At 51.7% G+C, this 19,535-nt stretch overlaps 1 protein-coding gene, 2 pseudogenes and 1 gene segment (V, D, J or C); all 4 read right to left on the bottom strand.

Annotated features, from left to right (window-relative positions):
* LOC149997095 (immunoglobulin lambda variable 3-16-like) overlaps nt 1-19,535 on the bottom strand; it is a 73,446-nt gene that overhangs the window by 40,836 nt on the left and 13,075 nt on the right.
* Nucleotides 1-19,535, bottom strand: part of LOC149997096 (immunoglobulin lambda-1 light chain-like) — a 72,997-nt gene that overhangs the window by 49,650 nt on the left and 3,812 nt on the right. Inside the window, exons 1-2 of one of the 2 annotated variants that reach the window (XM_090292379.1) lie at nt 3,833-3,913; nt 3,162-3,459 (exon numbers count right to left, since the gene is read on the bottom strand). The exons of the other annotated variant lie outside the window; for it this stretch is intronic. Of the exons in view, the coding sequence (XP_090148505.1) occupies nt 3,162-3,459; nt 3,833-3,878 (344 nt within the window). The 5' untranslated portion in view covers nt 3,879-3,913. Of the gene's footprint in view, nt 1-3,161; nt 3,460-3,832; nt 3,914-19,535 lie in introns of those variants that run through there. 2 annotated transcript variants of the gene reach the window in all.
* Nucleotides 1,410-2,031, bottom strand: LOC149997099 (glutathione S-transferase Mu 1 pseudogene; annotated as a pseudogene).
* Nucleotides 14,106-17,825, bottom strand: LOC149997098 (immunoglobulin lambda variable 3-9 pseudogene; annotated as a pseudogene). The gene is made up of 3 exons (XR_016514211.1): nt 17,755-17,825; nt 17,056-17,379; nt 14,106-14,206 (listed from the first exon to the last, which is right to left on the bottom strand). The product of XR_016514211.1 is annotated as an immunoglobulin lambda variable 3-9 pseudogene (transcript).

Raw genomic sequence — 19,535 nt, 5'->3', positions numbered from 1 at the left:
GCTGACCCACAGGAGTGTGAACCAGCTGGTTGTCTCCCTAAGAACTTAGCCCGTGTGAAGGAGAGAAACAGATGAGAGTAATGCAGCTCCTGCCCTCACGAAGCCGCTGTGATGGCCGGAGCTGCAGCAGCTGCCCTGCATTATCTCTGCACAACAGGAGTGAAAGCAGAGCCTCCCTGGTAGGGCAGGTGGAACAGGAAGTGAGAGCCTTGGGGACCTCACAGAGGTGGTGAGCACCTGGAGGACAACTGTCTGACTGTAGACTTGTTGTTGCAGGAGAAACACAGGCTCCTGTCTGTCACGTCTCTTATTGTCATGTGTATGTTCTGCATTAAGAAGACATTCCTGAGTAATGAGAGATGTAATCAGCACACATCAATCACTCAATAGATTAATAAGAATAATCATAGGGAAGTAGTTGTGTAGCTGTTGGTGTATTCACATAATTAGTTGAGATCAGGCAAAAGGTGACAGGCAGGTTCTGTGTGTTGAGAGGCTGGAGAGGTCTCTCTGGAGGTGACCTGGGAGCTGCTATCAGGAAGGGAAGAGGAACCAGAAGGATGAAGTGAGTTTGGGGACAGCAGGGTCAGTGCCCTACGAGGCGAGTCTGGTTTGTCTGAGGGTGAAGGACAGTGAGAAACTAAGGTGTTTATGATACAAAACCAGGTCAGTCCAATGTGGCGTTATGTTGCTATTGTGGTTTATATTTTCTTGTTTCCAATCAGGAAATACTGAAGAGAAGACAGACTTGGTGAAAATTTCCTTTCTGGTGAGCAACACTTGTATGTCTATATATATATTTTGCCTGCTATTCTGGGATCCTTTGTCAGCTGGGTTTATACTTTCTCAGGTGGGGCCACAGCAGCTTGGAGTCTGGTGCTAATTTCCCAACCCTGGGGCCCAGCTTGCAGGCCCCCCGGCAGAGGGCTTGTGACTTTCACCACAGCTCTGTTTGGAGCCCAGGCGGCCGTGACATCTTTGCAGGAAAGTGTTGATTGGATGACAGGCAATGGGACTGTTCCCGTGTTGGATCTGGAACATCTCTGCTTCTCATGATGTCAGATTAGCACTTGGGGGATTCAGTGAAACACTTGGACACAGGTCCATCCTGTCTCAACTTGCTGTCATTTACAGTTTTTTTTTTTTTTTTGTCCCATTGACTTTAATGCAAGAGGATTCACATGGGAGGGGTAGGATCATTGCTGTCGAAAAGTGGGAGCTGCAACTGTAGAGGACCTGGATGAAAGGGGGCTTAGGAGGCAGAAAAGGGACCAAAACAAGGCATTGGGTGAGGATGGGCGCGATGAAGAGAAAGGCGTTAAAAGAAGAAAAAAGAACGAGTGCAGATGGTGCTAATAATGCGGGAATGTCCAGCTGTGTTTCTCCCTCCCATCCCCGAACTCACAGGCCTACCTGTTGCCCCACATGGCAGCCTTGGATTACACAGGGCCTCATGGAGGCGGAGATCTGCTTCAGGCCCTCTACTTGAGAAATGAAGGCCTTCAGGTTCGGGAGCTCATCCAGGCACTTGGGTTCAAATATACGCAGCACATCTAGGACATCATAAGTCAGCTTGTCTCCTGGAAACCAAGACAACTTCCCCTGAAACTGAGAGAAAAGCTTCAACTTTTCAGGGAGAAGCTTCAAAAAGTCAGGCTTCAGTTTCTCAAAGTCAGGGTTGTAGCTCGTCCTGATGTGGTACATTCAGATGTGCATAATCTCGTTCTCCAAACTGTCCGTGCGAATCTCCTCCTCTCCGTCTCCCCACGGATGCTGTGCTGGCAGGCTATGGGGTGGAGGATGGCATAGCTCTGGGTGACCGTGCAAGCCCCGTCAATTAAGTGGGCAGGTTGGGGATATCCAGGCCCAGCTTGAATTTTTCACTCAGCCACTGGCTTCTGTCATCGTCGGAAGTGTTCCTCATCGTGTGCTTCTCCTCCTCGTAGTTCGAGTCTGTGCACTCCAGGGGCAGGTGGGTGGCGTGGGCCAGCCCGTGGGTACCCAGTAGCCCAAAGTCATGGCCAAGGTGCTGGTTTTCGCACTTTGAGTGGTGGGCTTTTTCTAGGCTGGGCTTAAAATCTGTGGTCTGTCCCAAAGGAGGGGAGGGGCCTACACTTTCTATGATGTCACCAGGCAGACCTCAGCTTGAGGCTGAGATTCCCTCCACTGGGGCCCAGATTTTCTGACTAGTCAACCTGATTCTGAATTGGGAGCTTCCTCCCCAGGCTGGGCACAGGGACTGTGTGCTTGTGTGCTGATTCTGGGGACTGTCCCCTTATTGTCCTTGGGTGGAGCCTTCCTCAGCCTCAGGTGCTTCCCTCCCACATGTGCTCATGGTCTCGCAGGAGCAGTTGCAGATGCCCTGAGTGTGGTCTCTGTGCAGCTCTCTCCTGTTTGCTACCCTTCCCTCTGGGCTGTTATTTTCCCTTTGGGCCCCTGGAAACCCACTCTGAGCCGGAGCATCTCACGCAGTGAGGTGTCAGGTGACCTCTCTGGGAGGAAAGAGAGGCCAGACTGGGAACTGCAAATGGTGACAGCTGGAGGCTGCTGGGTCCTTGTGAACTGAGGCAGGGCCTGGGGATTGTGGCATCAAGCGGTCAGCGGGCCTGAGTCACACTCGGGGAAAGGGAATGACCTCAAGGGAGGCAGTTCTCTGCCACATCGGAACTTCCCTGTGAGGGCACAGGTGGGTCAGCCAGGGGCTCCAGCAGGGTGGTGGGTGCTCACACTAGTCGGCTCATTCAGAGCCCTGGGCTACACGGGGCCTGCGGCCTGAGGAGCTGGGCTGCGCTGGGAGGGCCTGGGGATTAGCCCGGAACGTCTGCTCAGGAGCGGCCCTGTCACCATGATGTAGAAATTCAAGGACCGTTCCTTCTGGACACAGGACCCCATCAGTCTGTCCTATTCTCAGGCCCTCTTCCAGAAGTGACACTGTGGCACTTATACTCCAGGCCACCCTGGTCCTGCCAGCCCTGGGTCCACACCAGTCCCACCACCTCCACAGCTGCCTGAGGCTGGGAGGAGGGGACACATGAGACCTGGGAACTGGGACCAGGGCCAAGCTGCTCATGGCTTTGTCCTCAGTCCTCGTGGGGCCTGAGGAGAGTGTGACACAGATGGAGGTTTTTGTCTCACTTCCCCATCTGCCTGTGTCACTGTGAGCATCAGTACTGCCATCCCACACCTGACAGTAATAGTCAGCCTCGTCCTCGGCCTGGGCCCCGCTGATGGTCAGGGTGGCCGTGTTCCCCGAGTTGGCACCAGAGAATCGGTCAGGGATCCCTGAGGGTCGATCATCATCATTATAGATGACCAGCACAGGGGCCTGGCTGGGCTTCTGCTGGTACCAGTGAACATTTTTACTTCCAATGCTGTCTCCCCGACAGGTGATCGTGGCCGTCTGTCCCAGGTTCACGGAAACTGAGGATGGCTGATTCAGCTCATAGGAGGCCACAGAACCTGCAAGAGGGGAAAGAAGATGTTGGCATAAGCATGAAGGACCCTTCCCAGGAGACCCCTGCCTGCCCATCCTGGAACAGGCTACAGGGACTCTCTGTGCCTTCAGTGTCTGCCGTAGTGGCCCATGCGTTTGGCGATTCCATGAAACCTCTAAACAAGTAAGGACCCCTGTGCCCCTTTCTCCTGCCAAGTACAGCCCAGAGGCTCTTATGTAGCCAGGGGCTAAGTGGGAGTTCAGCCCCTATGGCCATTCATCATGCAGCATAGTCAGTGGTATGGGATCCACCCCAAGCAGCACCCTCTGATCTCTGGTCTGGGTCAGGCCTGTCCAGAAACCTGGGGCTGGAGATGGGTGTGAGCCTGGGTGCAGCACCTGTGCAGTGAGCAAGGAGGCCGAGGAGGAGAGGGGTCCAGGCCATGGTGGAGGTGCCCCGATCTGCTCCCTGAGGCCTGAGACTGGGCTGGTTTCCCCCCAGATCTCTTTTATCCCCTTGCTGGAGGGAGAGCTGCTGGTATGCAAATCAGCCAGGGCTCAGGGGTGCTGCCCTGGGAGCTCTGTGGTTCCTGAGAGGGACTCTGCCCCAGAGACACAGGGAAGGGAATGGCAGCCCCTGCAGACCCCACCTCAGCCCAGGAGATTCTGGTTCAACCCCTGGTGTCATCGCCTGTGACTGACATCTGCACCCCAGTCTTATGTCCTCACTCCTGGGATGGCCTGGCCACAGCCGAGCTCAGAGGTGACATTTGTCTGCATGTTCTGAACCCATTACGAAGTGTTACCTATATATGTGACAGTATGAGACTTAGGTTGACAGCAGTATCCCACCCCAGGCACAGTTTGTGAGCCTCAGAGCCTGAATAGAATTCCCATGTTGCTAAGGGCACATGGAGTAAGTAGCTAGGAGCCCCAGGGATGCTGTAAGCTTCTGTACTTGGTTATAGCTCCTGGGAGATGTCATACATGCTGTGCCTCAATGTCCCCAATGTGCAACAGTGCCAGGGGTGCACCAGTGCTTGAAAAAAGGATTTAAAGTAACAAAGTCTTAGCAGAAATGGAGGGGGCTGGAGAAGAATGAACTACCTAGAGCTGTGATAGAAAAATGCACAAATTCTACAAAAACCAAATCTGAGAGACACTGAGTCAGAATCAGTGTCAAAAATGATAATGTAGGAAACTTACTACTTGCTCCACGGTGTGAAGAGGTGGTTAATCCCCCTGTTTAACACAATTATATTATTATAATTATTAATAAAGGGACAGATGGTTCAGAATTAATCCCTTGCATGTTTCAATTCCAAGGGCCTAGGACCTTTCAGTCTCCAGGAGGCTTTACCGGGTGGTCTTTGCTGCCCCCTGGTGGCCGCTCCACACTGGCTGATGGAGGTGCAGATGTGTCCTCTGTCCAGGTGCAGATATTGGACCGACTGTTGATCCCAGGGGAGGAATTGCTGGTCTCTGCATAACCACAGCCTGTCTCAAGACCAGGCACAAGAGGCCAGATCACCCATCATGATATGAACAGGTACATTTGGAGGAGGAGGGAACGGGGCCCACCTGAAGCATCACTGGACATATCTCTGGGGTTGTGGTGTTCATGGGAGTGTTTCTGGGGACACAGGACTCAGGGACTGCCTCTCACTAGTGCACACCCCTGGGACAGGGTCAAAACAGGGTGGTGGCGGCTTCTGCTTTAAAACTGAGACAAGAGAACACTCCCCCAGCAAACATTGATTCTGACCCACTTTATTTGGCAGACATTCCATCCAGGGTAGTAAGTGTGAACAAGACACAGTCCCTGTCTCACCGATTCCAACATGGAAATGGGAGCGCACAGGGGACACACTTGTTTGGGGACACAGCAGACAGTCACCACCACCTTCTACTTGTATCTTGCCTTTCAACCTATTTTAAAAGGTATATTTAGGTCCTTCTTAGCTGGTTGACCGAGGGTTGACACATAGCAGTGTCAACCAGCTGGTTTGCTCCCTAATAACTTAGCCTTTGTGAAGGAGAGAAACAGATGAGGCTAATGCAGCTCCTGCCCTCACGAAGCCGGTGTGATGGCCGGAGCTGCTGCAGCCGCCCTGCGTTCTGTCGGTAACGGAGTGAAAGCAGAGCATCCCTGGTAGGGCAGGCAGAACAGGGAGTGAGAGCCTTTGAGACCTCACAGAGGTGGTGAGCACCTGGAGGACAACCGTCTGACTGCAGACTTGTTGTTGCAGGAGAAGCACAGGCTCCAGTCATGATATCTTTTATTGTCATGTGTGTGTTCTGCATTAAGAAGACATTCCTGACTGGAGGGAAATAATCAACACACATCAATCAATCAAAAAATACAATTATAAGGAAATATTTGTGCAGCTGTTGTTGTATTTAGATAATTAGTTGAGATCAGGCAAAAGTTGACAGGCAGGTTCTGTGTGTTGAGAGGCTGGAGAGGTCTCTCTGGAGGTGGCCTGGGAGCTGTTGTCAGAAAGGAAAGAGGAACCAAAAGGATGAAGTCAGTTTAGGAACAGCAGGGTCAGTGCCCTATGGGGCGGGTCTGGTTTGTCTGAGGGTGAAGGACAGTGAGAAGCTAAGGTGTTTATGATACAAAACCAGGTCAGTCCAATGTGGCGTAAATCTCTCACATTAAGGCACGTGGTACAGGGTTGGACGTTACACTGAGCACACACACACCTGGCCCAGGAGTCAGAGGAGCTGATGGAGAACCCGGGAAAAGGAGAAGCCATTTCAATGTGACCACTGTCCTATGTTAGCAGGTGAGTGAGCAGCTGAACCACAGAGTCTGTCACTACACAGGGGCTGCTGCGTCCCTTTCGGGTTGCACAGGAATTCACATGAGGACTTCTCTTGTGATTCCGAGAATTCTGACAACACATCACTCCTGCTGCCTGAGTGTGCACTTGTGAGAAAAGATCACATTGGACCTGAACTAGGATTGAATGTGACATGTCAGTTTATCATACAAGTTCTTCTTTTTAACAAACATTTGAGGTAACATTGTCATATCTTTCCTTTAACATACGTCATATACCACAATATGTACTGTTACTATGTCTTTGTCTCAAAGAGTGGTATACTTCCTGCAAGGACTGGAGGCCAATATAATTGGAGTATGGTGTCTAAGGAGGAGAGACAAGCCTACCTCTGTAAAATACCAGGGGAGAGTTAAGGGGTTAAACAGTGGCAGCTACTCCCTCGGAGGGAACTGCGAGTATACAGTACCCCCCCACCTTCCTGCTCTGAGGCTAGAGAAAGAGACAAAATTTTATTCTTGGTGATTACTGCATTCCTTTAGCGTGCTCAAAAGTGGGCTCTTTTACTATCCAGTGACCTTGATGGCTTTCACAGAGGCTATAGAAGAGGCAAGGGAGATAGCAAGCTTGACAAGGCTTGTTCCTGGGACTGCTGCTCTTAGGTCTAAAATTTACAATATTTCAAAGATTTATATGCTTACTTTTCCTTCTTATTTCTTTTCCACTTCCATTCCCCTCCTGAGTTACACACTCCTACGTCCTTCCTTCCCATGCCATGTACAACTGTGGCATGTATCTCTTTCCTTTATTTCTTCTTACCCTTCTTCACAATCCTTCACCTTTGTAATTCCTTCTTTTTTCTTTCCTTCTCCCTACACAATCCTTCAATTTGCACAGACCATCTATGGCTTACTCAGACTTTCAGCAACATACATAATCCTTCTGACCCAATATTCCAAAAGAAACATAGTAAGTCCTTTAAAACTAAAGCCCAATTAGGTTGCTAAACATTTGACTTAGGGAGTATATTATGAAATAAAAAGGGGAAAACTTATGAATGAAGCAAATTTGAGTGAAGAAAAAAAAATTAGAATGTAAATTGAAGTGCTAGAGAAAAGCCACCTAGGAGACAGAGCTGCTAGAAGCCACCAAGGGGAGAGAGAGGCTGCAAGCTTAGTCCATGTAGTGGGTGATGGAAGTTCCCTATGAGGCCCCTGCATGTCTTAGGGGTAGACACCTCCAGGAGGCCCCCGCTCATGTAGCAACACCAGAGAACTCCAGCCAGAGGGAGGAAACTCCTCTCTTGTCTTCAGAGCCTGGGTGGAACCTGGGCACTCATTCTAGATTTCATTGTTTCTACCTCCAAAGATAGACCTAGCCTGTTTGAGTGCCCCACCCCCCGCAGTGCAGCATCTCCTTTACCCCAAAGTTAAGAAAGGCAGGAAATCCTTGCCAGTGAGACCATATTCACTGTGTTCCAAATGGCTGGAGACAAAGAGGGGGATCTGAGTCCGGATCATGGGTCATGATCCCAGGTCAGACTCACGGGTCAAGGTCCCGGGATTTGGCACCAAATATGTTACCGGAGAAAACCCTGCTTCTTCTCATTGATACAGTAAAAAATTACAGATCAGTGAGCCTATTAATGTGCATGCGAAGTTAGTGAATGGGAGAGCAAAAGCAAGGTGGCCAAAGCATGACCAGCACCTGTGTGGCCAGAGCCCAGGTGACCAGAGAAGAGAGAGAGTGGCCAGAGAGGTAGGGAGGCCAGGGTTTTCCTGTGTGACAAAAGGGTCAAGAGAGAAGGTGGGTGGGGGAGGGTGGGAGGATTGGGGCCTCCCACGTGGCCGAGAGAAAAGAGAGTGAGTCCTTTGTTCTGAGGACTTAAATAGTTGGTGGGATGGGAGTAGGGGAGTTACGTATTGATTGATGGGTAAAGATGGTGCCAGCTTTCCTGGGGAGACATGCTACATAGTCGTAGTGTGGGGGTCTGTTAGCCCAAATCTGTGTCTTGCTCTAGACTATTTGTTCATTTTGCATATGTGACGGGAGAGAGGCAGTTAACCAGAGTTGTTTTAGGGGCTTTCTTTGGGCGCTGTAATCCCCCTCTCCTTCCAGGCCTTGGGATGAACAGTCTCAAGGTTTTCCTCTTCCCAGCCAGTGGAGACGACACACACAGACTTTCAAGGGCTCCCTCCTCCTACACGATCATAGTTTTGTTTGTTGCCCAGAATGCCTGGAGGCCTTATCGGACCAGGCGGAGGATTACTGGGTCAATGGTTGAGACACGTCTTCATTCGCATCCGTCGTGAGGGTCCTGCCTTTATTTCCCTTCTGGTGCTTATTCGACTGAAGCACAAGGACTCTGCTGTCAGGGCCCAGCAGCAGGACCTGCCCCTCCAGCTGCTTCTGTCTCTCTGAGCACAACCCCGGGGGCAGGGCCTCCTGCCATGAGCTTCCCTCCCCTGCAGGGTCTGGTTCTTCCCCCAGGAGCCTGTCTCAGTCCCCAGGCAGCGCAGTCTCTACTGCACCTAAGACCCTTTGTCCCCCTTCAGCTCCTTCTGAGTCACAGCGAGGAGTGATGCACAGGTTCCCCAGGGTCTGTCCTTTGCCACAAGGACATTCTGCAGTTTCCTATGTGAGGGTCACTCTGAGGGTAAGTGTTCAAGGTCACCACTTTGCTGGGCTCTATGACAGTCTCTCCCTCACAGAACTGAATCTAATGGACACAGAAGGTACAAACGAGACAGGACCAGCCATGAGAGCTGCCCAGAGGGAAACACGGGCTCCCAGGAGACTCTTCAGCAACCGCACCTCACTCAGTCTTCATGGCATGATGGCTCCCTGAGGCTGGGACTTTGATACAGGACCTTAAAGGAGAAGGTGGAGTTAACCAGGTCAGGATGGGAACCCTATGGAGGATGAGGGGAGGGAGCTGAGATCGACCACGGGCTGGGCAAAGGGATTCAGGGGAGGTGGGAGGCATCTTTGATAGCAGGACCACAGCTCCATCAGGCTCCAGGGCAGCTGGTGGCCGCTCAGGCCTGACCTTCAGCCAGGAGGAGCTCCCCCGCCCCAAGATCTGCTTCCTCGGGTCACGTATGCAGGCCAATATACATTGTCCCCCGTTTACTTCCACGGGTAATGGGAAGAGAGGACAGACCTGAAAAGGTATCATCCTAGGAAAGGGTGAAAACAGTAGGTAGAGCAGAATCCAAGGTGACACCAGCTCTAGTCACACCTAGACTCTGCATCATTGGGACACATGTAGGCCTGTTTCCTGCGCAGTCTAGTTGTGTCTTAGCACACAGAGACACAACAGGGACAGAGTGTGCTCCAAAATGACCTTAGGAGCTCGTGTTCACAAGGGCAGACTTTGCCAAGTGGCAGTAGAGAGGAGGGGACTTCACTTTTTTGGCCTTGGACCCAGAAGGTTTCCAGCGCCAGGAGCCCTGAAAACACCCGGGGACAGGAGGACAGTAGAGCCGGTCAGGGATGCATTGTTTCCACTTTCCGTCACTAAGACCCTGTGGGAAGAGCCCCCTCCTCCCTTTATGGGACCCACAATGACTGCCACCCCATGGCTGGCCTGAGCACAGAGAGACACTCAGAGAGGCCTGATGCCCCCTGGTGTCTGTGAGGTTTGGTTCTCGCCCTTCCACCTCAGCCATGTTAGGCGCAGTCAGGTGGTGCTGGTCAAGGAGACACGACTGTAGTGTCCAGTGTCACTGCTGCTTCTGCACAGCATATGGTCACTGTCTCTCCAGGGGCCCAACATGGCTGGGAAGAGGGAGAAGTCAGGACAGAGTGGCCCCCAACCCTGATGGGAGGGACAGATGTGGACGGGGGTGAGTGCAGTGCAAGACCACAAGGAGCCTGGGTGGGAGGGAGAGCAAGTCACCTTTGCTACACAGATGGTGCTTCCTGTGGTGACTGTCCCCTGAGCCTGAGAAGCAGCTGAGCCACTCTCACTGTGGTCCTCAGAGGACCAGCACACCAGGCTCCCCTGGGAGCCATCAGACACACAGATTCCCAGGCCCAATCTGAGCTGCTGCATCTGCATCTAGGAGACCCCAGGGGACTTGTCATTATGGAAACTCTCACTTCCTCCTGCTGTGTCCCCAACTCCTTTCTAGGCCACCTGGGTCTTGGTGCTGAACTGTCCTGCCCTCATCACACTGTGCTTGATTCAGGTGCAAGGCCCTGTGATGATGTGGGAAAATGTGTTTTATAAGGAGACATTTTCTCCAGCTACATGGATGGTGTTTTGGAGGGAAGGTGAGATCCTTTCCACTTTTGATCTTTATGATTTTCTGCTTCATTTTGAATAGTCGCTGTTGATATGACAGCAAGTTCTTGAGTCTTTTCTTAGGTAGCTTCTCATCTGCTGTCAATGTCATCCAGTGTGTTTGTAATCCCAAATATTATAGATTTTATATCTAGGTTTCCAGTTTGGATTTTTGTCCTCTGTGTCTTCACTTGGCATGTTAAATCTTTCATCAACCCTTATGAACAAAGGAAATACCATTGCAGTAATTTTTTTGTTTCCTATCTACAAATTATATCATTGGGCAATTTCAAGGCCCTTTTGCAAAAAAATTGTTCTTATTTTCATAACAGTTCATGTTTTCCTGAGTCTTTGCAGGGAAGTGCTGATAGGATGACAGGGAATGTGACTGTTCCCGTGTTCGATCTGAAACACGTGTGCTTCTCATGATGTCAGTGATTAGCACTTGGGGATTCAGTGAAACACTTGGACACATGTCCATCCTGTGTCATCTTGCTGTCATTTACACTTTCTTAGATGCCACCAGGCAGACCTCAGCTTGGGGCTGAGTTTCCCTCCCCTGGGGCCCTGATCTTCTGACCAGTCAACCTGAGTCTGAGCTGGGAGCTCTGCCCCAGGCTGGGCACAGGGACTGTGTGCCTGTGTGCTGATTCTGTCCCCTTAGTGTCCTTGGGTGGGGTGTTCCTCAGCCTCAGGTGCATCCCTCCCACGTGTGCTCATCGGTCTCGCAGGAGCATTTGCAGACATTCGGAGTGTCACCTCTGTGCAGCTCTCTCTTCTTCGCTACCCTTCCCTCTGGGCTGTTATTTTCCCTTTGGGCCCCTGGAAACCCACTCTGAGCCGGAGCATCTCATGCTGTGAGGTGTCAGGTGACCTCTCTGGGAGGAAAGAGAGGCCAGACTGGGAACTGCAAATGGTGACAGTTGAGGGCTCAGCTGGAGGCTGCTGAGTCCTTGTGAACTGAGGCAGGGCCTGGGATCGTGGCACTGGGCGATCAGCGGGCCTGAGTCACACTCGGGGAAAGGGAATGACCTCGAGGGAGGCGGTTCTCTGCCACATCGGAACTTCCCTGTGCAGGCACAGCTGGGTCAGCCAGGGGCTCCGGCAGGGTGGTGGGTGCTCACACTAGTCGGCTCATTCAGAGCCCTGGGCTGCACGGGGCCTGCGGCCTGAGAAGCTGCGCTGAGCTGGGAGGGTCTGGGGATGAACCCCGAACGTTTGCCCAGGAGCGGCCCAGTCACCTGGTGTAGAAAATCAGGACCCATTACTTTGGACACAGGACACTGTCAGTCAGTCCTTTTCTGAGGCCCTCTTTCCAGAAGTGACACTGTGGCACAGACACACCAGGCCACCCTGGTCCTGCCAGCCCTGGGTCCACGCCTGTCCCACCCTCTGCACAGCTGCCTGAGGCTGGGAGGAGGGGCCACATGAGACCTGGGAACTGGGACCAGGGCCAAGCTGCTCATGCCTTTGTCCTCAGTCCTCATGGGGCCTGAGGAGAGTGTGACACAGACGGAGGTTTTTGTCTCACTTCCCCGTCTGCCTGTGCCACTGTGAGCACCAATACTGCTGCTCCCCGCTGCACAGTAATAGTCAGCCTCGTCCTCGGCCTGGGCCCTGCTGATGGTCAGGGTGGCCGTGTTCCCCGAGTTGGCGCCAGAGAATCGGTCAGGGATCCCTGAGGGCCGGTTGCTATCTCTATAGATGACGGTTACCGGGGCCTGGCCGGGCTTCTGCTGGTGCCAGGAAGCATATTTATCTCCAATGCTGTCTCCCCGACAGGTGATTGTGGCCGTCTGCCCCAGGCTCACGGAAACCGAGGATGGCTGAGTCACCTCATAGGAGGCCACAGAGCCTGCAAGAGAGATAAAGAGAGGTGAGTTAAGGAAGAAGGACCTTTTCCCAGGAGATCCCTGCCTGCCCTTCCTGGGACAGGCTACAGGACTCTCTGGGCCATCAGTTTCCTCCCCAGTGGCCGATGGGTCTGGCTGGTCCATGAAGGGTCTGAACAAAGGACGCACTCATGCCCCTCTCTCCTGGCTAGAGCAACCCTTCAGGCTCACACAGAGCCGGTGAGCACAGTGGGAGTTCAGCCCTGACAGCTTCTCATCTGCAGCAGTGTAGGGGCATTGGGTCCCCCCATGCAGTGCCCTGCTGAGCTCAGAGTCCGAGTCAGGGTTCTCAAGATCCCTGGGGCTGGGGGTGGGTGTGAGCCTGGCCGCAGCACCTGTGCAGTGAGCGAGGAGACCAAGGAGGAGAGGGGTCCAGGCCATGGTGGAGGTGCCCTGATCTGCTCCCTGAGGCCTGAGGCTGAGCCAGTTTCTCCCCAGGCCTCTCTTATCCTCTTGCTGGAGGGAGAGCTGCTGGTATGCAAATCGGCCAGGGCTCCAGGGCAGCTGAGGTCTCTGATGTGAGAGAAAGACTCAGACTCAGAGCCCCTGGACCCCACCCTCAGCTTAGGGGGCTCTCCTTCTCTTCCTGCCCCCACAGCTGGAACTCCATCTTTGTCTCCAAGCTGTAGTAGCTCCTGGGTGACCAGGCCGTGGCAGAGCTCAGAGGTGGAGTTGGTCTGTGTTTTCCAGGGAAGCTGAGTCCTATGATCAGTGTCACCCTGTCCTGGGGTGGCCAGAAGTGCACTGTGCTGATGCTGAGGTTTCCCAGGGTCCCAGGCGTTTTTAATTTTCATGACCTGATCTTGCTCAGGAACAAGGTGGTACCAGACTTCAGGAATGTCTCGTGCCTAATTGTATTTTAGTTGAATTCAGATGTTGGATCTAGTTCTGAGTCCACTTTTTGGTTGACTTAAAGAACTCCTCTGTCCTTTAGAACCCAATGCAGGGGCCCTCCTCATCCCCACCCTACAGGTGATACCAAGAGGCTTAGTTGAGTAGAAAGGATCCAACCCTAATCCCAATTCCTGAGTGGCAAGCAGAGGAAGACCCTTCCCTTGCCAAGGGCATGTGGAGATTATAGAGAATTCATGGTGCTGCCAGTTTCTGCTTTGGGGCATGTGCTCCAGGGCCATGTCGGAGGTGCAGTGTCTCAGTATCCTTGCACAAAAGTCAGGACCAGGGACAGACCCACTGCTCAGACAAACTGACTAAACATACGGGAATGAGAGCTGGCTCTAAATTCTAAGAGGTCTCAGTGATTTCACTACAACGAAGCTATGTTCATACCCTGAGGATCTGGGAGAGGCAGCAACATCTCCAAGAGCAGGAGATGAGAGTCTCATAGCCTGGGGAATTTGTACATCAGTGTCAAGGAGGAAACTTTGGGAAAAGACACCTTTTTTCAGGAGTAAGGTAATGAATGGTTCCTAACCCCTCTAAATGTTAGAACCCCTGATGGAATGAAGGCCTACCCAGTCTCCAGGGGGCTTTGCCATTTGACTCTCTGCTTCCCCCTGGTGGCTGCTCCCCACACTGGATGTGGAGATACAGGGGTGTCCTCTGTCCAGGTGGGGATTCAGAAGCCGCTGGTGAGGGCCTGATTCTCGAATCCATGCACTGCTGGCCCCAGGGGAGAACTCCGAGTGGTCCCTGCCTGCTTTAAACCAAACATGAGGGTCTGATTACCAAGGAAAAGATGAACATAGTCATTTGGAGTAGGAGAAGGATGGTCCCACGGGAGGCTTCCCTGTCCTGGGCTTGACACTGGGGGACAGAAGACTGAGGGACTGGATCTCCCTGGTGCTGGCTGTGGGGACAGAGACAGCACAGGATGGTGGAAGCTACTTTACCAAAAAGACAGAGGCAGGAGGACATCCAGCTAACAGACTTGATTTAGACCCACTTTGGTCTGGCACTTTCTAAACTGGGAATTCCATTCATACAAACCAGACTCAGTCCCTGCTTGAAGGGAATGTTGTCTTGCCAGTGGGCAGTGCAGTGACACACGGGTGAGCAGACACAGCCAACCTTTCTCATCACCTTGTACCTGTGCACTGTCTTCTGTGTTTGTTTTTAAGCCAGACCCTCTCTCATGTTGTCTTTTTGTTCCTGAGCAGTAAGGGCTGAATACTGTCCTGTTGTGAGAGACTCACGATAAAAGTGATAAGTTACTTAAACAAGGCGGCTGGTGAGTGAAGTTGCTCTAGGGCTCTAGCGGCCTCTGTCAGCCACCAAACCTCACCCATACGAGGAATGCCTCGAGAGTGACAAGTCAAAACCTAAGGACAACCAGTCAGGAAGAGCCAGCTGGCTTTAAGCTACAGCCAGCCAAGTGATTTCCTTCTTTGCTTCTGCACCTTTCTCTCCTTCCCCACCTACTGCTGGCAGAGTGCTCCCTACCCCGGGGGGTTTGGCGTGGCCCGATTTGAATGCATTTTTGTTCAAATGAACCGCAATTTTTAAAGATATGCCTTTGTTTGTGTTTTACAGTGTGGTCTGCAACATTTCCTCTACATCTGTAGGTTGTTCTTTTCACTCTCTTAAAAGTGTTTTCTTTCAAAGTGTAAAGTTTTTAATTCTACTGAAGTAAAGTTTTAAAATGTTTTCTTGTCACATCTAAAAATTCATGTTGAAGTAAAGGTCCTAAAATTTTTCCTCTATGCTATTTTTTCAAGAACTTTATAGTTTTAGTCACTGTGTTAAGGTTGTTGACCCACCTTGAGTCAATTGCTGTATATGATGTGAGTAGGCTTTTATCTTCATTCTTTTGATGGTGATATCCAGTTTGCAACGAGGAGGCAGTCCAGAAAAGATCGAGGCGGAAGCAGCGTCTACAGCAGCAACAACAGCCATCTGCCTTCACCTGTACCAAGTGCGGCAGGGATTGTCACTCCCGAGTCGGACTGCACAGCCATTCTCGGCGGTGCAGATACACTCTCAAGAAGCTACGCCATCGTCTCTCGAGACAGACGGCTGCCGACGACGATCCAGTTTCCCCAGAACCACTGGTTGAAAAGCCTCCCCTGCACCCCTGTCGTTAATGGTCTTGTTACCCTCTGAAAATTCACTTGAAAATAGATGTGCAGCCTTATTTCAGGGCTCTCAGTTCTATCCCGTTGGTGGATCTGTCCATCCTTACACCAGTACCACACTCCTTTGGTTCAACGTTTCCATTTCCACAGAAACACACACATGCACACAAAAGAAACAACTTATTATTAATAAGGATGGGACTGAATCCTTGCTTTGGGTGGTGTTGCCACATTAACAATATGAGCTCTTCCAACCCATTCACACAAAATGTCCTTCACCGTAACTGGTCATTCTCATTCTCACTTAAAATGGATTGTTCTTCTCAGGGTACGTGTTTTTCTTCTGCTTCATGAAATTCTTCTTCTGTGTTTTATCCATTTAGATGTTTTCAAAAATACAATGGTTTTTAATATACCCTCGAGATTATTCACTGTTGGTGCATAGAAACAACTGATATTTGCCTATCAATGTATATCTCACAACTGTTGTGAACTCAGTTATTCTAGCAGGCTTTTGTGTGAACTCTTTGCAACTTCCTTTTTTCTTTTTTTCAAGTATTTCATATTGATTATGCTGTTACTGTTGTCCCAATATTTTTCCCTTTGCTCCCCTCCAACCACCGAGGGCCTGAAAAGACACAAGCAGAGGAAAGGAGAATTCCTCCCTCGTGCCTCCTCCCTGAGGCTGGGGCCGGGGCACCTGTCTTCCCTTCCCGTGGACGGAGACTCACACCATCACTTCCGTGGTCTCAGCCTCGGGCTCCATCGCACCCCTGGCTCTCCTGGGTCTTCGGTCTGCGGGGGCACATGGTGGGGCTTCTCAGCCTCCGTCATGGCGTGAGCAACTTCGCATAATAATCTCTTCACCTATACAAACGCACCCTATTGGTTCTGCATCTCTGGAAGAAGCTGAATGATACAACCATTTTTATTGAATAGGTCAGCAATTCAGTAGCACTAAAGACAATGAAAAAGTTGTATGCCTATCACCCCTGTGTATTGTAGGAGCTTTTCCATCACCCCAAAGAGAAACTGTATCATGTAGATAGCAATTATGGGGATCTGGGACACTGGGTACAGCATGTGGACAGTGTGTCCAGGACAAAATCCCCAGGAAGTAAACTAGGTGGTGTCTGCACTTTCTGTGAAATCTAGGGTAGGAAGCACCCTGAGCCTGGGACTCCATCCTCCCCAGGCCTCAGGGAGCCCCTTAGGATGTGGGGACAACTTTTTCAAGAAACCCGATGATTTCTATTGCTGTGGCCGCCTCCAAGCAGGTCCTGTTCAAGGAGAAGATCAGTTCCAGAGGGACCACATCACCTCAGACAGCTCTCTCTGTGAGTCACAGGCGATGGCGTCTGGGACCACTGTGCTATACAGGACTTCCATATCCTTTCCTTCCTACTCCAAGGCGACAAAAGCATTTGTAGCTCAGAACAGCAGCCTTTCTCAGTTTTTCATCAGCATCAACTAGTCCCTGAGAGAACACAGAACCTGCTCAGAGTCCCTTAGCTTTGGGGTGGGGGGACCCAGGAGGACACCTGACCCTGAGGCCTGACCTACAGCTGCTCAGTTGGCTGATGAATATGAGCAGCTGCCCAGGGTAAGGAGGTTTTTGTCTCACTTCCCCGTCTGCCTGTGTCACTGTGAGCATTACTACTGCCATCCCACACTGCACAGTAATAGTCAGCCTCGTCCTCGGCCTGGGCCCCGCTGATGGTCAGGGTGGCCATGTTTCCTGAGTTGGCACCTGAGAATCGGTCAGGGATCCCTGAGGGCCGCTTGCTATCCCCATAGATGACCAGCACAGGGGTCTGGCCAGGCTTCTGCTGGTACCAGTAAACATTTTTCCTTCCAATGCTGTTTCCCCCACAGGTGATCCTGGCCGTCTGTCCCAGGTTCACGGAAACCGAGGATGGCTGAGTCAGCTCATAGGAGGCCGCAGAGCCTGAAAGAGAGGAAAGAAGAGGTGGGTTAAGGATGAAGGACCCTTTCCCAGGAGACCCCTGCCTGACCATCATGAAACAGGCTGCAGGGACTATCTGGGCCATTAGTGTCAGCCCCACTGGCACATGGGTCTGGCTGGTCCATGAAGCCTCTGAACAAATGAGGACCCCCTCATGCCCCTTTCTACTGGTAGGTACCGCCCCTCAGGCTCACACAGAGCTAGTGGCATAGTGGGAGTTCAGCCCCCACAGCCCCTGAACATGCAGTAGGGTAAGGGGCATCGCTCCCTGGTGAGCAGGACCCTGTGAGCTCAGAGTCTGGGTCAGGCCTGTCAGGACCCCTGGAGTGAGGGTGGGCGTGAGCCTGGGTGCAGCACCTGTGCAGTGAGCGAGGAGGCCGAGGAGGAGAGGGGTCCAGGCCATGGTGGAGGTTCCCCAATCTGCTCCCTGAGGCCTGAGGCTGGGCTGGTTTCCCCCCAGGCCTCTCTTATCCCCTTGCTGGAGGGAGAGCTGCTGGTATGCAAATCAGCCAGGGCTCAGGGTGCTGCCCTGGGAGCTCTGTGGTTCCTGAGAGGGACTGAGCCCCAGAGACACAGGAAAGGGAGGGGCGGTCCCTGCAGACCCCACCTCAGCCCAGGAGAATCTGGTTCATCCTCTGGTGCCATCGCCTGGGGCTGACATCTGCACCCCAGTCTCATGGCCTCACTCCTGGGCTGGCCTGGCCACAGCTGAGCTCTGATGTGATGTCTGTCTCATGTTCTGAACCCATTATAGAGCGTTAACTATAGAGGTGACAATAGGAGCTTTAGATCACAACAATGTCCCACCCCAAGCACAGTTTGTGAGTCTAAGGGCCTGAATAAATTCCCACATTGCTAAAGGCACATGGAGTAGTTAGAAGACCCTGAGGTGCTGTAAGCTTCTGTGCTTGGTTATAGCTCCTAGGACAGGTTATAGATGCTGTGCCTGAGTGTCCCCAGAGTGCACTAGTGCCAGGGACAGCTCCAGTGCCTGAAAAAGGCTTGAAAGTCACAGGGTCTTAGCACAAATGGAGGGGGATGGAGAGGTATGAATTACCTAGTGCTGTAATAGAAAAGTAGGCAAATTCTACAAAAACCAAATCCGAGAGACACTGAGTCAGAAAGTTACATCAGTGTCAAAGTGACGGTGTAGGAAACTTACTGCTTTCTCCACAGTGTGAGGAGGTGTTTAATCCCCCTGTTTTAACACAATTATATTATTATAATTATTAATAAGGGAACAGAAGATTCAAAATTAATCCCTTGCATGTTTCAATTCCAAGGGCCTAGACCCTCCCAGTCTCTAGGAGGCTTTACCGGGTGGTCTCTGCTGCCCCCTGGTGGCCGCTCCACACTGGCTGCTGGAGGAACAGGTGTGTCCTCTGTCAGGTGCAGATACTGAACCTACTGCTCAGGTGGTAACTCCCTGATCCATGAACTGTTGGTCCCATGGGAGGAATTGCTGTTCTCTACGTAACCACGGCCTGTCTGAAGTCCAGGCACAAGAAGCTCAGATCACCCATAAACATATGAACCGGTTCATTTAGAGAAGGACCGGGAGGGGCCCAGCTGAAGCAAACTACACATATCTTTGGGGTTGCGGTGTTCATGGGGGTGGTTCTGGGGACACAGGACTCAGGGACTGCCTCTCACTGGTCCCCACCACTGGAACAGGGTCAAAACAGAGTGGTAGAGGCTTCTGCTTCAAAACTGTGACAGAGGAACACTCCCCCAGCAAACATTGATTCAGACCCATTTTCTCTGGCAGATATTCCATCCTGGGTAATAAGTGTGAACAAGACATGGTCCCTTCTCACTGATTCCAATGTGCAAATGGGAGTGCACAGGGGACACATGTTTGGGTGATACAGCAGAAAGTCACCACCGCCTTTTACTTGTATCTTGTCTTCTATCCTTTTTTAAAAGCTCTTCTCAGACACTTTTGGCCGGTATTGCTTCTGTGGCCCAGGCTGACCCATAGGAGTGTAAACCAGCTGGTTTCCTCCCTAAGAACTCTAGCCCGTGTGAAGGAGAGAAACAGACTAAATTAATGCAGCTCCTTCCCTCACGAAGCCGGTGTGATGGCCGGAGCTGCAGCAGCTGCCCTGCATTATCTCTGCACAATAGGAGTGAAAGCA

Source organism: Furipterus horrens, unplaced genomic scaffold, assembly GCF_987537825.1.
Source record: "Furipterus horrens unplaced genomic scaffold, mFurHor1.1.pri manual_scaffold_11, whole genome shotgun sequence".
Lineage (NCBI taxonomy): Eukaryota > Metazoa > Chordata > Mammalia > Chiroptera > Furipteridae > Furipterus > Furipterus horrens.
Note: the sequence above shows the minus strand (reverse complement) of the source record. Positions and strands in the feature narration are given on the sequence as shown.